We start from the raw sequence: 16,604 nt of genomic DNA, 5'->3' as shown, positions 1-16,604 counted from the left end.
GGAAAATAAAACGGGGAACACATGGTATGAACAAGGAATAATACTGAACACTCGATGAACACATGAACCTCGAACTAGTTTCAAGGCAAACCCTGTTAACAGTATTAAGTATTTCAAAAAATCAAAATCAAATTATGTGTCATTTGATTAGGTCTACAGATGACATTTTTATATCTTACACCTAAACAGTTAATGAAGACACCGAGTACCTTCATACAATGTGTAGGATTAAATATACGCAAAGCAATGCAATCCTTAGCTGTGAAATTAACATGACATATACACCACTATCTGTATACATGCTACAGTCAATTCAATACGCCATAAAGAAATCCGTGTGTAATATACACACATTGTTTAGAATCAGCTATGGATATTATTACGTGGCATGTTTACTTGTTGAAGATATCATAAAACCATCACGGGTTCCCGGACTAATCCCTGTATTAAGATACTGGATTAACTAGATCAACTCTTGTACGGTGGCAATATGCCTGGAAATGAACATAAACTTTATGACACTGGTGTTAATGCATTGTAAACATACGGACTATTGTCACGTCTCAAGTAGCGGTAATAACAGCAGATCATTTTTAGTCCTAGTTTTATTAAAGATGGCTGCACTAAATTCATAAAGCTTTGTGCGGTAAGTTTTAAAACAGTGCAGATTATAGAACAATGTTAGAAAACTATCTCAGATTTATTTGGCTTATGTTGCTTATGGTTTAAACATATTTTGATTCCTATAGAATCTGGTTTGGTAAACCGCAGAACTCTGCTTTTATCAATACCTCCCCAGAGCACGTTTTAACACAATACACAATTGAAATGAACAATATATCTGAAAAATGGTACGTATTAATTAATCAATAAATAAAAGCATCAAAAGTATTTGTATATTCACAAGAAATATTTGTATGGCCGTTGCGCGATCCCGACTGTACTATGGCCATGTGTTTATCACTACTAAATATGTGGTGACACCAGGTGTTCGTGGATAACTGTGGGTGTTTCAGCTATACTAATATCAAATACATCCAATATGGAAACAGGCTAATCCAGTCAATGTTAAAGTCTAAATCCCAAAATCCTTTAATACAATTACTTACAAATCCCAAACTAAACTGACTTTAAGATACATGACACGTCCTCCCTCTTTGGTTATCGAGTTGCCTTGATTACATCAAGATAACACTACTCGAAAAATTATCTGTCGCGAACGGGTGGAAAATTTCAAGGAAATGACGTCATTTAACAATTGCTCAGCAATCTCCGATTCATGACGTCATAACATTGCTCTCTCCATGTTTTGGGGGCAATCTCTCCGGCGTCGTTGTGTCTGGGGGGAAAACGTCACGAGGACAAATATTGACCTTCAGACAATCGTTGTGTATGTTGTTAAGGTTTTAAGTCTGATCCTGTTTTGTGGAAGTGACTATTTCTCAACCGGCATTGTATGCTATGAAGCTACATTAATCTGAGTCGTTTTTCATATATATATTCCAGATCAGTTTTTAATTTGATGAAATACACTTTGTTTAATTACATTTGTCATTAGCTGTGCAAACCCTCACAGTAAAGAACAAAGGACACATTTTCTTGTGGGTGTTTGAATTCGTTAACAGTCGTAAATAATGTTCTTATTGTAAATTTAAAGTTTATATCATTTGAGTTCAAAGGCAAGCTGAGCTGCAGCCTACTGTATTGACAACTGTTGACGATGAGGTTATGGCCCGGGAAAGCGAATTCTGGACCAAACCTCCTCAGTTTAGGTGTCGCTTTCGTGGGAACGGTCAAGCTACAGTGAACACTGAATTTAGCGTTCCCGGGACTCTCAATACACAAGAAAAACAAAGAAATGTGAGACGTCGTCTGATACCGTAGTCATGGTAGAAATTTAATAAATAAATAAATACGTTTAACATTAGCAAGCCATGGTGAAGCATACATATCATGTTCTAGCATTTGTGATGAAACATTGTGAATTTTATTTTGATGTACATTAATAGCCAGTTTAAACCAAAGTGAGCTTATTCACTTTTTGATATATACAGAGATAGGAATTCGTCCAGTCTCTTCGTAGAGCATTAGGATGGTGTACTCTTGCATAGTTTCAGGGCAGATTTCAAGAATAACCTGTGAACATTTTTCTAAAATGTCTATATTTGAATGTCCCCACACCTCGCAACCATATAACATGATTGGTAGGATCATGCAGTCAAAACATAGGAATGTGGAGACTTCTAGCCTTTGAGGGGATAATAAACACTACTTTTTATGCGTGGCCGTGGAGTGCCAGAAAGGTTGAATTGGGCTTGACGTCACATCAGCATTATTCCAGCCATTTAGTGAGGAATTCAATTCTGCATTCATAACCATTTATGATACAGATAAACTTCCCTCAGGTAGTTCACAATGGCGGGAAAACAGATATCGGTGGTACATGAGTATAACAAAGGAGTACATACAAAATGTACAACAAGATGACTAAATGATACATCAATTAAAGTGTTTACAAACAATCTTAAAATTAACTTGGATATATTTTAAGAGTAGATATTTTACTTGAAAAATGTTGACGGAACTTTTCAAAACAATGCCACATTTGACATGTTTTTCACTACGGCACTTACAATTTGTACATATACAATGTACTCCAAATCCGTCATTTTTTTCTTCGATTCTTTCAAACATTAAGCTTGAATGGAGTAATTATAACAATCATCTGCTCATTGCAGTTTGACACAGAATAGTTCAATTAGAAATATATAGAACAAGGCGATCACGAATTCGAAAGCTTCTCGACATATTGTTTCCGAAATCTGCATCAAAGAAGCGATAAAGTGAAATAATTAAAAATTGAATTTCAATCTTCACGGTCAATTAAACACACCTCATCGACTTAAACGATTGAAATGGATTAACTGGATTAACGCAATTCTTTAATCCTTTTGTTCTCCCAGACAGACAAACGGTCGATCATTAGCCTTGCTGTCCTTAATGAGGCGGCCTTCAGTACCTCATAATAAGATTAATGCCCAATCTTGCGTTTACATGGCGACATGATGCTTAGAGAATTCAGAATCTACAGTGTCGTGACCCGTTCTTATAATTGCACAAGCTAATTCATCCTCATGAGTACTAAATATCTTTATATATGGTGTAAACACAATTTCAGTTTCAAACACGAACACTAGATCGTTAAACAGGCAAAAGGTCTGTTTCCAGATTTTACCAACAGTTGTAGTGCAAAATACTGTTGATACGATCAAATATATGCACATTTTAAAGTAAGTTCTTTTATATGCATATTGATAGGGTTAGCTTAAACATTTCGTGCTTCTATCTTTATGCCGGGGGACAGACTCTTGGTCGACAATTTGTTTGATCCGGTAACAACATTCAATGACTTAGGTAAATTCAAAACTAAGGATAAAAATGCTTGTTTACCATCCCAGGTTTCTGAAAATAAATATATGTTTAAACCAAAGTCAAATATTATATGATAGCTATATGTTGGCATTTCCAAATTTGACGCGTGATGAAATTCCATTTTTTTGGACCATATGATCCCTGTTTTACAGGGAACAATTGGTTTAAACATATGCATTTTCTGAAACCTGGGTTGGTAAACAAGTATTTTGTGCTTATATAAATATCGCCCCAGCAGCATAACAATTCACAAATCGTGATGGTTACAAGTAAACGACAATAATTAACAACTCATGTGTTCATAGATAAATAAAGCATGTGTTCATAAGTAAATGAAGCAAAGATGCAATTATCTATATGATGATAAGTGCTGCAATGAAAACAAGTGATCATATAGGCATACAAGAGTTCTAGCTATTTAGATTTTGCAGGGAACAATTGACTCGCCATTGCATGTGTTTGTGACAGTTGCAAACTTTGTTAAGGAAATGGGTTTCGTCGCTTTTATGGTCCATTTTACTGATGATGAAATGAACAAGGCACGATTCATGTTTTATCTTTCCTGCTTGATTCTGATGAGTCCGGCTAAGACCACTTTGTGAGACAGGGCCCTGGTCTCAATACGAAATACGTAGCTGTATCGTTTATATAAATTTGTCTCAAAATACTACACGTAAACATTATTATTGTTTATTATTGTAAACACTCAATGCATAATAAATTAAATCAAGGTTTGGTGTTTTTATTTCTTCATATTAAATATATCCGGGTTAGAATTGGTCTCCAGGAATCCATTCTTCTTGAAAGAAGGAAACAACGGAATCCGGCGGTCTGGCTCGCTCACGGTTGATCGGATCCCTTTTGCATAAATCGACGCTCATGACGTCAACCCCTGGATTATCTGGTCCAGACTCGATTATCTACAGACTGTTGAGTGCGGCGTTGAACAACAAGCACACAATCAATCAATTCAAGGATACAATGTACAACGTAAGGATTTTGTGAGAATATTTTATTTGCCCAGTACTTCTCTCCCCAAGAAGCATACTTAGATATGTGTTCAGATCCGAGCGATGGATATTTTCAATTTTTTGTCATTTTCATATTTGATGATACAGTGACAAATTAGATATCCGATGCAATTCTCTTTTTTGACGTGTGTCATATCGATACAATCCCGTGTTTGTTTATATATAGATGAACAGTTGACATGGCATTGCGTGTGTGCGTGCGAGAGCTGCAACCGGTCGGACAAGTCTTTTCATCTTATCGTCAACTCGTGGTATCGTCACCATTCCATAGTCATTTATAAACTTATGATCATAATATGATCGGGATCATGATCATTTGATTTTATAAAATATTTAGTTTATCGTTATGTATTACTTTGTGTAACACCTCCATAAGTATATCTTATAATAGAAAGGTATTAACATAAGCCTTCCTACCTTGGCTACCGATGGAGATTGAGTGAATATGATATGTTTAAATTGATCAGAATCGTACATTGGAAAATGAAAGGTTTTTGCCGCTATTATTTAGAAAATAACTTATACTATACTACTCACACTTTGCTAAGGATCACTTTAGTCTAACCTTATACATGAGTAACCATAAAAATGGTTTTCATGGCACCAATCAACCATTTTGCAAATCATGGAACGAGTCATTGACAAATAAACAACACCTGTCAATAACAGGTATGGGATCCACAGATGCAGTGACATACTGAAAAATAGGATCCATGCTTACAATAAGCTTAGATATTTAAACCAAATTTGACCCCACATCATAGTTTTCTGTTGAATCAATGGTTTGATCCTTAGCAAAGTGTGAATAGTATAGTAACATGTGAACATGTGTCGCATAAACTCTAGATGGGACTCGCAGCGCTATCGATAAAACACCCCCCGTTATATACTGATTTAATATGAAAAGATAAAACACCCCCGTTATATACTGATTTAATATGAAAAGATAAAACACCCCCGTTATATACTGATTTAATATGAAAAGATACAACACCCCCGTTATATACTGATTTAATATGAAAAGATAAAACACCCCCGTTATATACTGATTTAATATGAAAAGATAAAACACCCCGTGAAATTTAATATAAAAGATAAAACACCCCCGTTATATACTGATTTAATATGAAAAGATAAAACACCCCCGTTATATACTGATTTAATATGAAAAGATAAAACACCCCCGTTATATACTGATTTAATATGAAAAGATAAAACACCCCCGTTATATACTGATTTAATATGAACACTGGAACCAAGACATGGACAACAAGATGGAGAGGTACATGTTTTCCTATTTTCTCAATATAAAATGTTCCTACGATGCCTCGTGGCCTTGTCATAAAGGCTAAGCTTTCTGGTAACCACATTCTCAATATTTCCGGTTTGTTAATGAATAGAAAATTATCCTTCAGTAACTCGGAGATTTGATCATCGTTTTCTGGTGTGAATTTGTCTTTGAATAGCTGGCCAGCCCTGTGAATGTACAGTGTAATTAGACTAGGTGCTTGATGATAATGACAGAGCGTCACAGTGTAGCTGTGAACAGGGGGGACGGGGCTACTCAGATGGAGTCCCCGGGTACCCTCGGGTTGTGCAAGGTGTCAGAGAGGGGCGTCTGCTTGGAAATCATTCCCTGCCATTTAATAAAGAAGAAGGTCTTTGATGTTCCACTGAATTCTAAGATAATTTAAGAATTTGCGCTGGGAAAGTAGAACTCGGCGTCTTTGTAGTGGCTGAATAGACATGTATTCGTTTTAACGCACTTATTTACACAATTTACAAGAAACTAGGTGGACGAATTTTTCTTATACGAAAACATTTTCAGGATAAAACAATCAATAGACAGAAAAATACAGAGAACGTACAGAAAATATACACAATAAGAATACTGAACAAAATATACAGTTGTGTACATATTTTTGCGATGTACAGTTAGCAGCTGGACCAGTGCTTCGATTCCTGAAATGCATCACACATATGGCAATGGAACGTCATATATACAATGTATGTATGTAAAGGTATATGTATGTATATATAGATATGTATATATAGGTAGCTGTGAAACGTGTGGAGTTCTTTCCACTGACGGCCTTAATGACAATCTAACCTTTTTAACGTGAACAAGTATAAAGGCATGCTTTTTAATGCATATACTTTCGAATGCACATATTTTGAGTGTATGCAGTTTTGTATACAAAGTACCTTGTATGCATTCACGTTTGTTCGCAAAGGAAGAACTTAGAATTAAACATTGGTAATACAAACTTCGATGATCCTTTGACACAATTATTTGTTCATATTTCGAATATATATACCTTTATTTCATAATCTGGTAGATGTAAGCAATCAACGCGGTCTTTAACTGGTATTTCTTACATTATTGTATTGAATGGTATCTGATGTAAGCACATATTTATATGACTATTGGCTTGTTTGATTTTCAAACTCATTATGAAGCAAAAGCGTTCAACACACATTCGGATGTTCATGTACATAATCGATTATTGATTAAGTTCTTAATGTCTGTAGTCAGACGTACAAACGCCCCCTCCTTGATGATGTAAACACATGTTACAGATGTCCCAAACTGCATCCTTCTACATCTATTGATGGCAAAACACATGGTGTATCCTGTTTTTTGAGAGGCGAATGTTTACTCGTCTTCTGCATGGTGTCCACAATATGGCAGCAACAGGGATAGAGACAATATTTACTTACTGTTCTCACCCGTGGCTATGTTGTAAACAGTTCTATTGTATACCATCCTGAAACGGCTTTGTCTTGCTGTGTCCTGTTCCAATCAATATTTGTTAAAGTCGAGATTGTAATCTAACTTCTGATCAATGCATGCCACGGTCATATCGAGAATGAAATCAAAACTATCTTTCACAGCTTAAAAAAAATCGGAAAAAAACAATATCAAATTTAACACTACCCTCACAGTTAAACCAGATAATGAAATTACACTTCAACATGTAGAATGATATTAGCAATACAAATTTAGGATCTGAGGCAATAGCCCTCCACAGGTCATACCAACTTCAGCAGATGCTCTCATAATGTAGTAGAGGTCGTACTTATGACCTCAACGACAGAAAAAACCAAAAGTCTCCACTCTCTACCGAGTGCATAAAATCCTTTCTGTAGACGTTAAGGGAAAGTTGTATTGGAACTTAAAACCACAATAACACCAACATGTTAATTATTACATAAAATACGAAGATTTATTTCAACATGCGTGACGTAATAACCAAAATACTATTATCGTATTTTAAGCACTGGAATTCATTATTCATTCTTATTTGTAGAACAATAGAGCTGATCTGAAAAATATTTCTGTTGTACCATTTTCTCCGATTTTCATATAGTTTCCCTCACTGTTTTGTCTCAATTGAACGCTCTATTTCATTCAAGACCGATTATTCTCTGGCGTCTGACATTTTGAATTTACAGTCTGCAAGATATAAATAAGATTTCAAGAATGCAAGGTGGTACTTTACAAATGATTCACAATGCAATACAAGAAATATTTCACCTGTACGACACAAATGTTTGTTAAATATGTTTTATTACGGTCTCATATATACAAATGATGCAACATGTCTGTCAGCTCCTTATATAACAAACTGATGACCCCAGCACCTGTAAACCACAACAATAATAACAATTCTAATAACCAGCAATCAAGAAGCACATATATAATGCTGCAATGTCAGCCTGACCATACATATACGTCATTAACTCAGAGATGGACATACTTTATGACCTTGTCTAATTGACCAGCGTTCCAGTTAACAAGATTCTGGCATACCGTTGTCATAAGTATACATGGACACAACATCAGTATTTAAATATACATAATGAAAGTTTTATTACTAAACTTTCCCAAGATTTCAGAGTTCCAAATCAGAAGCTATTAACGTCTCCCTACCCGCGATCACCTGAAGGCACACAGTTTACAACCGTCATGTAGATATGTTTACCTCAAGGTTACCATAAAACTGCCTCCTAACAAAACCTCTGATTGCTGTAGAAAGTTGTTAACTACATAAAACTGACACACACCTACACCTCAATGATGGAAGATGTCAATTCGAGCATTGTACTTGTGTAATACTTCTGTATACAACTATTCTCTGTATATGAATGCATATACTAGTACTTGCTTCTGGCATCGTTTATATGTTTGTTTTTGTGTTCTTCAAGAAGCGTCCCAAATAGAAGAAGAACACGTTATTATAGTGTAAGGTGCTGCATATATTGAAATAAACAGTCACTGGTAAGCGTGATAAGAAATTCAACTTACATCTTAAAAAAATGAATGAATGAATGAATGAATGAATGTTGCAACCCAACACACATCATCAAACTTGGCAAACCATTTTAATCAGACGTAATCCGATAAGCAGATTTGCACATGCTAATAAATTTGATTATGTATCCTTATTCATTTAGTTTAGTATAACAAAAGTGAAATTTCAGTTGTCATATTCATTATTATAAACTGTTCAAAAGACCTGCATGTTATCGATAGAAAGTAATACCCGTTAGGTACATAATCCATTAACTGGAAACATCCGGCTTTTAAGGAGGGAAACGTAACGATAGACAAACTATTTACCCAAGGGACACTTAACGTCGACTTAAGAACAATGACATTACAGTGTATAACAATACTGACATCAGTCCACTGAGCAAATATTTGCCATTAAGGACCTCTCGATCCTTAATGAGTTGAGGTGATTGACACAGAGGCACGCTTCTTTGTGGACCACTTCCTGGTTGTTGTACATAGCAGTCCATCACGGAAGGACGCATCGTGTAATTGGAGCTGTTTCATGGTGTCCATGCTTTCCCTGTTTTAGATTGTAACTACTTTGTGTATATCATATTACAAAACAAGACAATTCAGCCAAAACACACATTTCGGAGTACTGCAATTACTAGACAAAATGATATGAGAATCTATGTCATATTACTCCCAGATTGTTACACAGATTTCACAATACATATGTAATGAATACCTAAACTCAGTTGTAAATCGCCATCGCCCTTGGCAGGATACAACATATTTCAACCATCTGTAGACAGAAATTTTGATATTTAACAGTATTTTATTTGAATGTAGAATGTAGATCCTAACCAAGAGTAAAAACAATCTGTCCCTATAGTTGTTTTATTCCATGAACTGAAACGAATTACAATTTTAAATAGTTGAATCGCCAATAGTCCAACTATATTATGATTTGAGTCGGACGGACGCATACGCACACAGAGGTGTGTGTCTATTCACAATTACATCAGTCTTGTCCCATGTGCCATCGGTGTCTGAAGAACATATTTCAAATCAAAATACTTTCTTCGCTTCTTACAGTTTTATCTGCCTTGTGGATATGAATACAAGTGACCAGAAGATTTACTTGTTTCATAGGCCATCGGAACGGATATTATATGATTCCATTCAAAAGTTTAGCCTCACATAAAACACTCACTATATGTTATGTGTGTGTATACACACTATATGTTATGTATACATATATGTTTACATCAAAGATTGATATCTCCACTAACTTGGGGGCACCATCTGCAAACCTTATGCAAATGAATTGTACGAGGATTATGCATCAAATTGCTGAAAAGCATGTGCAAATATTGTGCATGTGAACAGCTGCGTGTTGGTTTGTTAAGTTTTGTTAAGAATTCGTGAATTTTCACTGATTTTCATCATAAATTGAACTCATGACAATAATCTTTTCAACGTTACGAATTTCAGTTCATGTGTAAACAGTACCTTTAAACAGTATTGAATATTTTGCAAAATTTAGTTTAGAACAGTTGCCTGGAGTAAGTGGCTATGTTTGCACTAGTGAGTTTAAACTTTCGACATGAAGTATATACATGACGCTTGGTTATTTTTCATCTATTCTACTTATGTAACAAACAGGTTCAACATTTCTTTCATTCCCGCTTTGTTAATAACACATAGATGCTTTGTTAATATGTGTTAAACAATTAAAATAACAATGCATCCAAGTTCTGTTCAAATAGAATTCCGTAGCTTTCGTTGTTCAATAAACTACAGGTTTTTGTGTGATGAAACCTTGTGACAGCCATGCTGCCAGCTGAAGAGATCAACGTACCCTGGGTACAGCAATTAGCACCCTCGTCTACAAACTGTCCTCCAGGGTCTGGTTTACAGCATCCTACTTTTAAAAAACCCCCATCTACTCCTCATAAAACTGTCTGTTGGGAATCTGTTTCATTATCTGATATTATCTTAAACGGTCTAACGGATTAAACGAACTCGATGAAATGAACCTGAAATGGCAGTTTGTGTTTTCAGCACACAGTTTTTTACCATGTTTAGAGATGTTGAAAACTCCCAATTGAGTTTTATGGAGCTTAATAAGATTCGTAATTTCAATTAGATTGTGTTCGTGGTGTTTATTGCTGACTCGAGCAGAAACAGTCACATCAATATTAACTGATGTTCATATTAATTTAGTTTAATTAGTTGCAGGATGTCCCTCGTGGCTTGGTTTAATAATCAGAATGAGTGAGTGAGTGAGTTACCCCGGGTTTAACGCCCATATTTATAAAACCGCCAGGATATTTTGTTTTCTTTGTTGTTAAATGCCGCCCAGTATTCCAGCTAAATGATGGCGAACTGTAGATAATCGAGTCTGGACCAGACAATCCAGTGATTGACATCATGAGCATCGATCTACGCAAATATGAGTGAGTGAGTGAGTTTGGTTTTACGTCGCTTTTAGCAATATTCCAGCAATATCACGGCGGGGGACACAAGAAATGGGCTTCACACATTGTGGCCATGTGGGGAATCGAACCCGGGTCTTCAGCCTGACGAGCGAACGCTTTAACCACTAGGCTACCCCACCGCTCCTACGCAAATATGAGGTACGTGCATGCATGGCATAAGCCTGTAAACACATTACATCAAGTCGCCTCTTTCTTCAAGTATAGGCTACCGGAGATGTATCCAAACCCGTTTTTAATTTGCATCTCAAGGTTGGGGGAACATAGAAGCATGAAACGTTACTATGCATAACATCTTTATTGTGCTTGAATGACAAGGCGTATCTCTGTACAAACACGACACTCGTATAAATTTGACAGCATGAGATTCATATTTGTAGGTACCTAACATGTAAATGAAATGGAGTAAACTGTAAAATATTATGCTTAAAATGTCGAATTAAAATGAGCGATATCCTAGCAACTTTTGCCTATAAGGTACTTAATAATCTTACGCGCAAAACGTATTAGCGCATTGCATAAATAGTTGGACAGCAAGTAAAGTACAGATTCTAATATTTTGGGGGGTTAATTCCTATCCAGGATTCCAACCATTTATGTATTCTGATCATTTCTGGGGTGATGTTGACGTCAGTGAGACAGTTCAGCTTCTACGTGAGATGAAGTAACCGTACCGTAATGCCATAAGAAGTAACTGGCATCACCAGAAAAATAAAATAAATTACACTAAATGAAGTGTGGTAAAAATAATAAAAACATTAACATGGATGAGTGAGTTAGGGCTTTAGCGGTACCTTCGGCATTCCAACATAGAAGTTACCTTCATTGACATTGATATCTTCCCACCAAATCTTGGAGGAATGGCTAACTTATCAGTGTCGTGTCTTGTCTTGATTTTACGGATGGTTCATAATGTGTGAACTTAATGTGTGAAGACGATCAATGATCAGTCTTTAGACGTTAATCAGTTGGAACACCCGGACGGAGTATCCGTTATCTATTCATTCTATTTACGCCTTTCCGTAGGATCCTGGCACGCTAAAGGGAAGTAGCTACATACAGCGATGCATGGTTGTATTCGATACGGATAAAAAGATTGGTTTTGGACATTTGCTGTGTTTTGGCGAGTGTTTTCAGGCTAATGACGCCTTGATAACGTTGGTAATTTATGGGTCAAGTCAGAGTTTGTGAATGTACTTTTCAGAGTTTTGTAAGAATGGAGAATGATAAATTACCGTCTCCATCATGAACGTTTGCTTCAGCACGGACATACTCTCATCAACCATGATTCAGCTTTCATGATTCAGGATTCAGCCGTGAAACGTAAGCCCGACATGTCGTAAGTTTAAATTTCTGTTTCATGTGGCAATAAAACATGAATTCTCTTACTTGGTTCATGAAGTGTGATGTTTGACAATAAGGTACCTCGACCCCAATAAAATCATAAAGTTTATTTTCTACTGAGTGCTGGATTAAGGCAAGGGCTGTATCGCCTTGTTAGATCTACAAAACAAATAAAACACTAAAACATTACTAGTGATCACTAATAATATAGATTTAACTTATCCGATTAGGAGATTATCGGGTATAATCGTCTTTATGCGTTACACGCCGACAAAGCTACTTCATAGGGATGGTGTTTCTTAATTAAGTCGTTATATGTTTAAATCGTGGTACCCTATCCCAGGCCTACTGGTATACGGCGGCGTTGTGTTTGATGTTTGGGACGTGATGCAGTTATCCATGAATTGTAAGTTAAGGAGCTGGTCATACAAATAAAAGTGATCCTTCTAATTGCAATTAGGTGTATGATGTGTAAAGCGATGGTGATGATGGTGATGATGATGATTATGATGACGATGACGATGACGACGACGACGGCGGGGATGATGATGTGGTGGTTTGTATAGTAGAGGATGATGATGATGATGATGATGATGATGACGACGATGATGATGATGATGACGATGACGACGACGGCGGGATGATGATGATGATGATGATGATGATGATGTGATGATGATGATGATGATGATGATGATGATGATGATGACGATGATGACGGTTTGTATAGTAGAGGATGATGGTGACGACGGCGGGGATGATGATGTGGTGGTTTGTATAGTAGAGGATGATGGTGATGATGATGGTGGTGATGATGATGATGATTCTTTTTCTGTTGCCACGACGTTTCAAAGCTAATTCTTGCTCCTTCATCAGGTGAGACCTACAGAAGCAAAGCTTAGCTCTGAAACTTCCTCATAAATATAAATGAATTTGTCTGTTCGGAGCAAACTTGCGCAGGGCTTTCTTAGACCTTGCCCTTAAATTATTACATGGGATCTCTTTTTTGATAATGAAGCATTCCGTGATTTTCTCATTCAATTAGATCGCAAGAATGTGTATTGAAAACTCTGTATACCTTTTGAGTGCATTCTGAACTAATTATACATCTATTTATTTATCTTCAATAATGAATATGAAATAAATATTTATTATTTCCATTACACCGCATCGAAGTAGTGAGATTTTCTAGTCTTGATGACACATGCATATCTCTAGCTAATATATGAGTAATACATATGCAATAAAGCCAGTATCATTGTCCTATCTCTTCTCCCCACCCCCAGGGCTTTATCCCTGACCCCCCGAGCTGGCACTTCTGCACGGAACATCTCCCAACCCATGTCTTAGTAGAAGGAAGCGATGTCTATCTCGTAATTACATTATTTCTCAAGTGTCTAATTGCTGGGTTCAACAACCCGGAAATGGCCGACAGCGGGAAGAACCTACTGTCTGACGATGTGTCAATCACCTCAACTCCTTATGTCTGGGGAGGTCATTAAGGGCAAATATTTGCACAGTGGACTGCTGTCAGTATTGTTCTTTTGTCTATTAAGATCCCGATATACAAATATTAGGACGATGTAAAAGTTACTGACCGGATGCTGATATTTAAAGGATTTTGACATACTTTTTAGGTCAGCAAGAGATATGCATCCTCATTCAGCCAAAATAAAAATATCTTAGAAAATGAATAAAATAAAAGACTGAAACATCAAATTAGGCTACTAGTAAATATTTTATCACAGTAAATATGTATATGTTATGATTTCAATAGTAGTTTCATTAGCTGATCGATCTGTTTCAACTTGATCTGTTTGATTGGCCTTTTAAAAGTTGATGAAGAATAAGAAAGGTATGCTACTATATGGCGTGAGTGGTGTGACTGCCTGACAGCGGTATAAGAATCTATACCGAAACGTCGCATCATAATAATAATTATAATAAAGAAGTTGCATTCCATAAAGTACCATACCGTTCTTCTTTTGTTTCAACTTCTTTGACGAAAACTATAAATGGCTATTATAAGCCTTGACAAGCCAGAAACTGAAGTCGTTTTAGAAGGAATGGTGTAAGTCGCATGTGAACACGCTGTAATAATATGGCAACAGAGGTTGCATGTTTAACGTTGTTTCTGTATTATCAGAATATGATTTAACGAGTGAGCACTAAGCTTGGTAGATGAAATGTCTCCCATACACTGCTTGGACGTTGTCCACAATATGTTATGGTTTGGACATATTCTTATATAAATTACCTATGTACATACCAAGGAGAGGGTATTCTAAGTTGGAGAACTAATCCTTTCTCTGTGAATAAAATATGTTTAAAACAAACATATTCTTATTTCATAAATGAAAACTTCCAAATGGTAGACAAACAGAAAAAATGTTCATATAAATACTTCTCCACGAAAAGAATAAATAAACTTTGAACCTGTTCAAGATGAATATACACGTACAATACCTACACGTAGACAGTAACCGTTAGCTACACCTACTGATGTCCAGCCTGAAGAATGCAGCATGTCAGTTTCATAGATTGTCTCCAAAATGTATCAATCATAAATGCTGGATTTACTTCAACTGTAATCTTTAATATTTGACAAAAACATCGAGGACTGATCAAGAATATCCACGATGATCGCGTCACTTTGTTGTCAGTACTTTTTGATATACCAACTACATATGTAAACATATACAAGCGTCAATAACTGAGCATTATTATTGATATTTATAATATGGACATGGCTAAATGTATTTAAAGGTTGATTATCTTTCTGACGTCCATACAAACACCCGTTTGTCAAAACAGGTCATAGAGGCTTGTTTAAGCAATGGGGTAACAGACAATCACACTTCATTTTTTTGCTTGCCTTCTCAAAAATAATGAAGATTTCTCTCTTGCAATGAACATGCAATGGTTTGGGCTGGATTTTATTCTGGAATTTTGGAATAAGATATATTTTTATGAAATTACAATTCTGATATAGAATGTATTATAATCGTTATATGTAATGAATTATACATTGTGTTGCACACCTCATACTCAACAATACAATAACACTTTAATGTCCACCACCCGTCTGTATTTGTTTTTGTTGACACATGACAGCACAACTACGTGTCTATATCTGTTGGAAGTCCATGGACCCAGTCTTCGTGTGACGCCAGTAACCTTCCCTGGTAGTCTCCCTGGGATTAGGACGATATTCAGATTAGCGATTATCTTCCAAGTAATCCTGGAGGTGCCTGATCGTCTCCGACCAGGTCAATACAAATACCAATATTTACACAGAGAGTGTCGTAATGCGGACTTTGATGTTGATATACTCACAAAGCAAGATAACTGGCCATGATTTGGTTTCTACACTGTTTCCATCATGAAAGAAACATACACGGTTAGTTATTTAGGTGGTGAACTTGACAATGGTTTAACACGAACAACTATTCACACATAACAAAATACAACTTAGGACCCACGAACATAAATATCCATAAAAATAAAATATTTAAAAGAATCAAATCCAAAACACCGTACTGAAAGTTAATACAAATATTAAAAATCATGTGTATCTCTTGAGATGATATTTAACATATATGTACGATAATCTAATAGTTACAATCCGATAAGTAGAACATATCAACACTGAACTGACACTTATATTCAGGTACTAATATGGAATATTTTCTTCTGTTTTTTTCTAAATATATACGACCTATCGGTATGATGACAATTTGGTGCTGCATATACACTTGTTAAGCCCTTTAACTCAAATATATATTTGTGCGTTATTTATATGAGCAATGCTTTGCTTGTTTACCAGTCCATATTTCGTTTATGAAATAAAAATAATTTAAAATAAAACGTATTTGTTTCAGGAAGAGAAGTGCTTTTATGATGTGATATCATTACACAATAAATTCACGATGACGTGCGGGCTTCTTTTTCATCATCTGTTTAGTTTTCCATATGTTGTATTCCCCGATTTACAGTTTGTTGTGATTAATTATTTGT

At 35.9% G+C, this 16,604-nt stretch overlaps 1 protein-coding gene across 1 annotated transcript in view; it reads right to left on the bottom strand.

Annotated features, from left to right (window-relative positions):
• Window positions 1-16,604, bottom strand: part of LOC124263636 (M-phase inducer phosphatase-like) — a 36,050-nt gene that overhangs the window by 17,401 nt on the left and 2,045 nt on the right. The window contains exon 2 of the mRNA XM_046698285.1: window positions 13,307-13,470. Coding sequence (XP_046554241.1) covers window positions 13,307-13,470 — 164 coding nt within the window. The remainder of the gene's footprint in view (window positions 1-13,306; window positions 13,471-16,604) is intronic.

The sequence above is a fragment of the Haliotis rubra genome, unplaced genomic scaffold, assembly GCF_003918875.1.
Source record: "Haliotis rubra isolate DU_JTF1 unplaced genomic scaffold, ASM391887v1 Scf891, whole genome shotgun sequence".
NCBI classification, from domain to species: domain Eukaryota; kingdom Metazoa; phylum Mollusca; class Gastropoda; order Lepetellida; family Haliotidae; genus Haliotis; species Haliotis rubra.
Note: the sequence above shows the minus strand (reverse complement) of the source record. Positions and strands in the feature narration are given on the sequence as shown.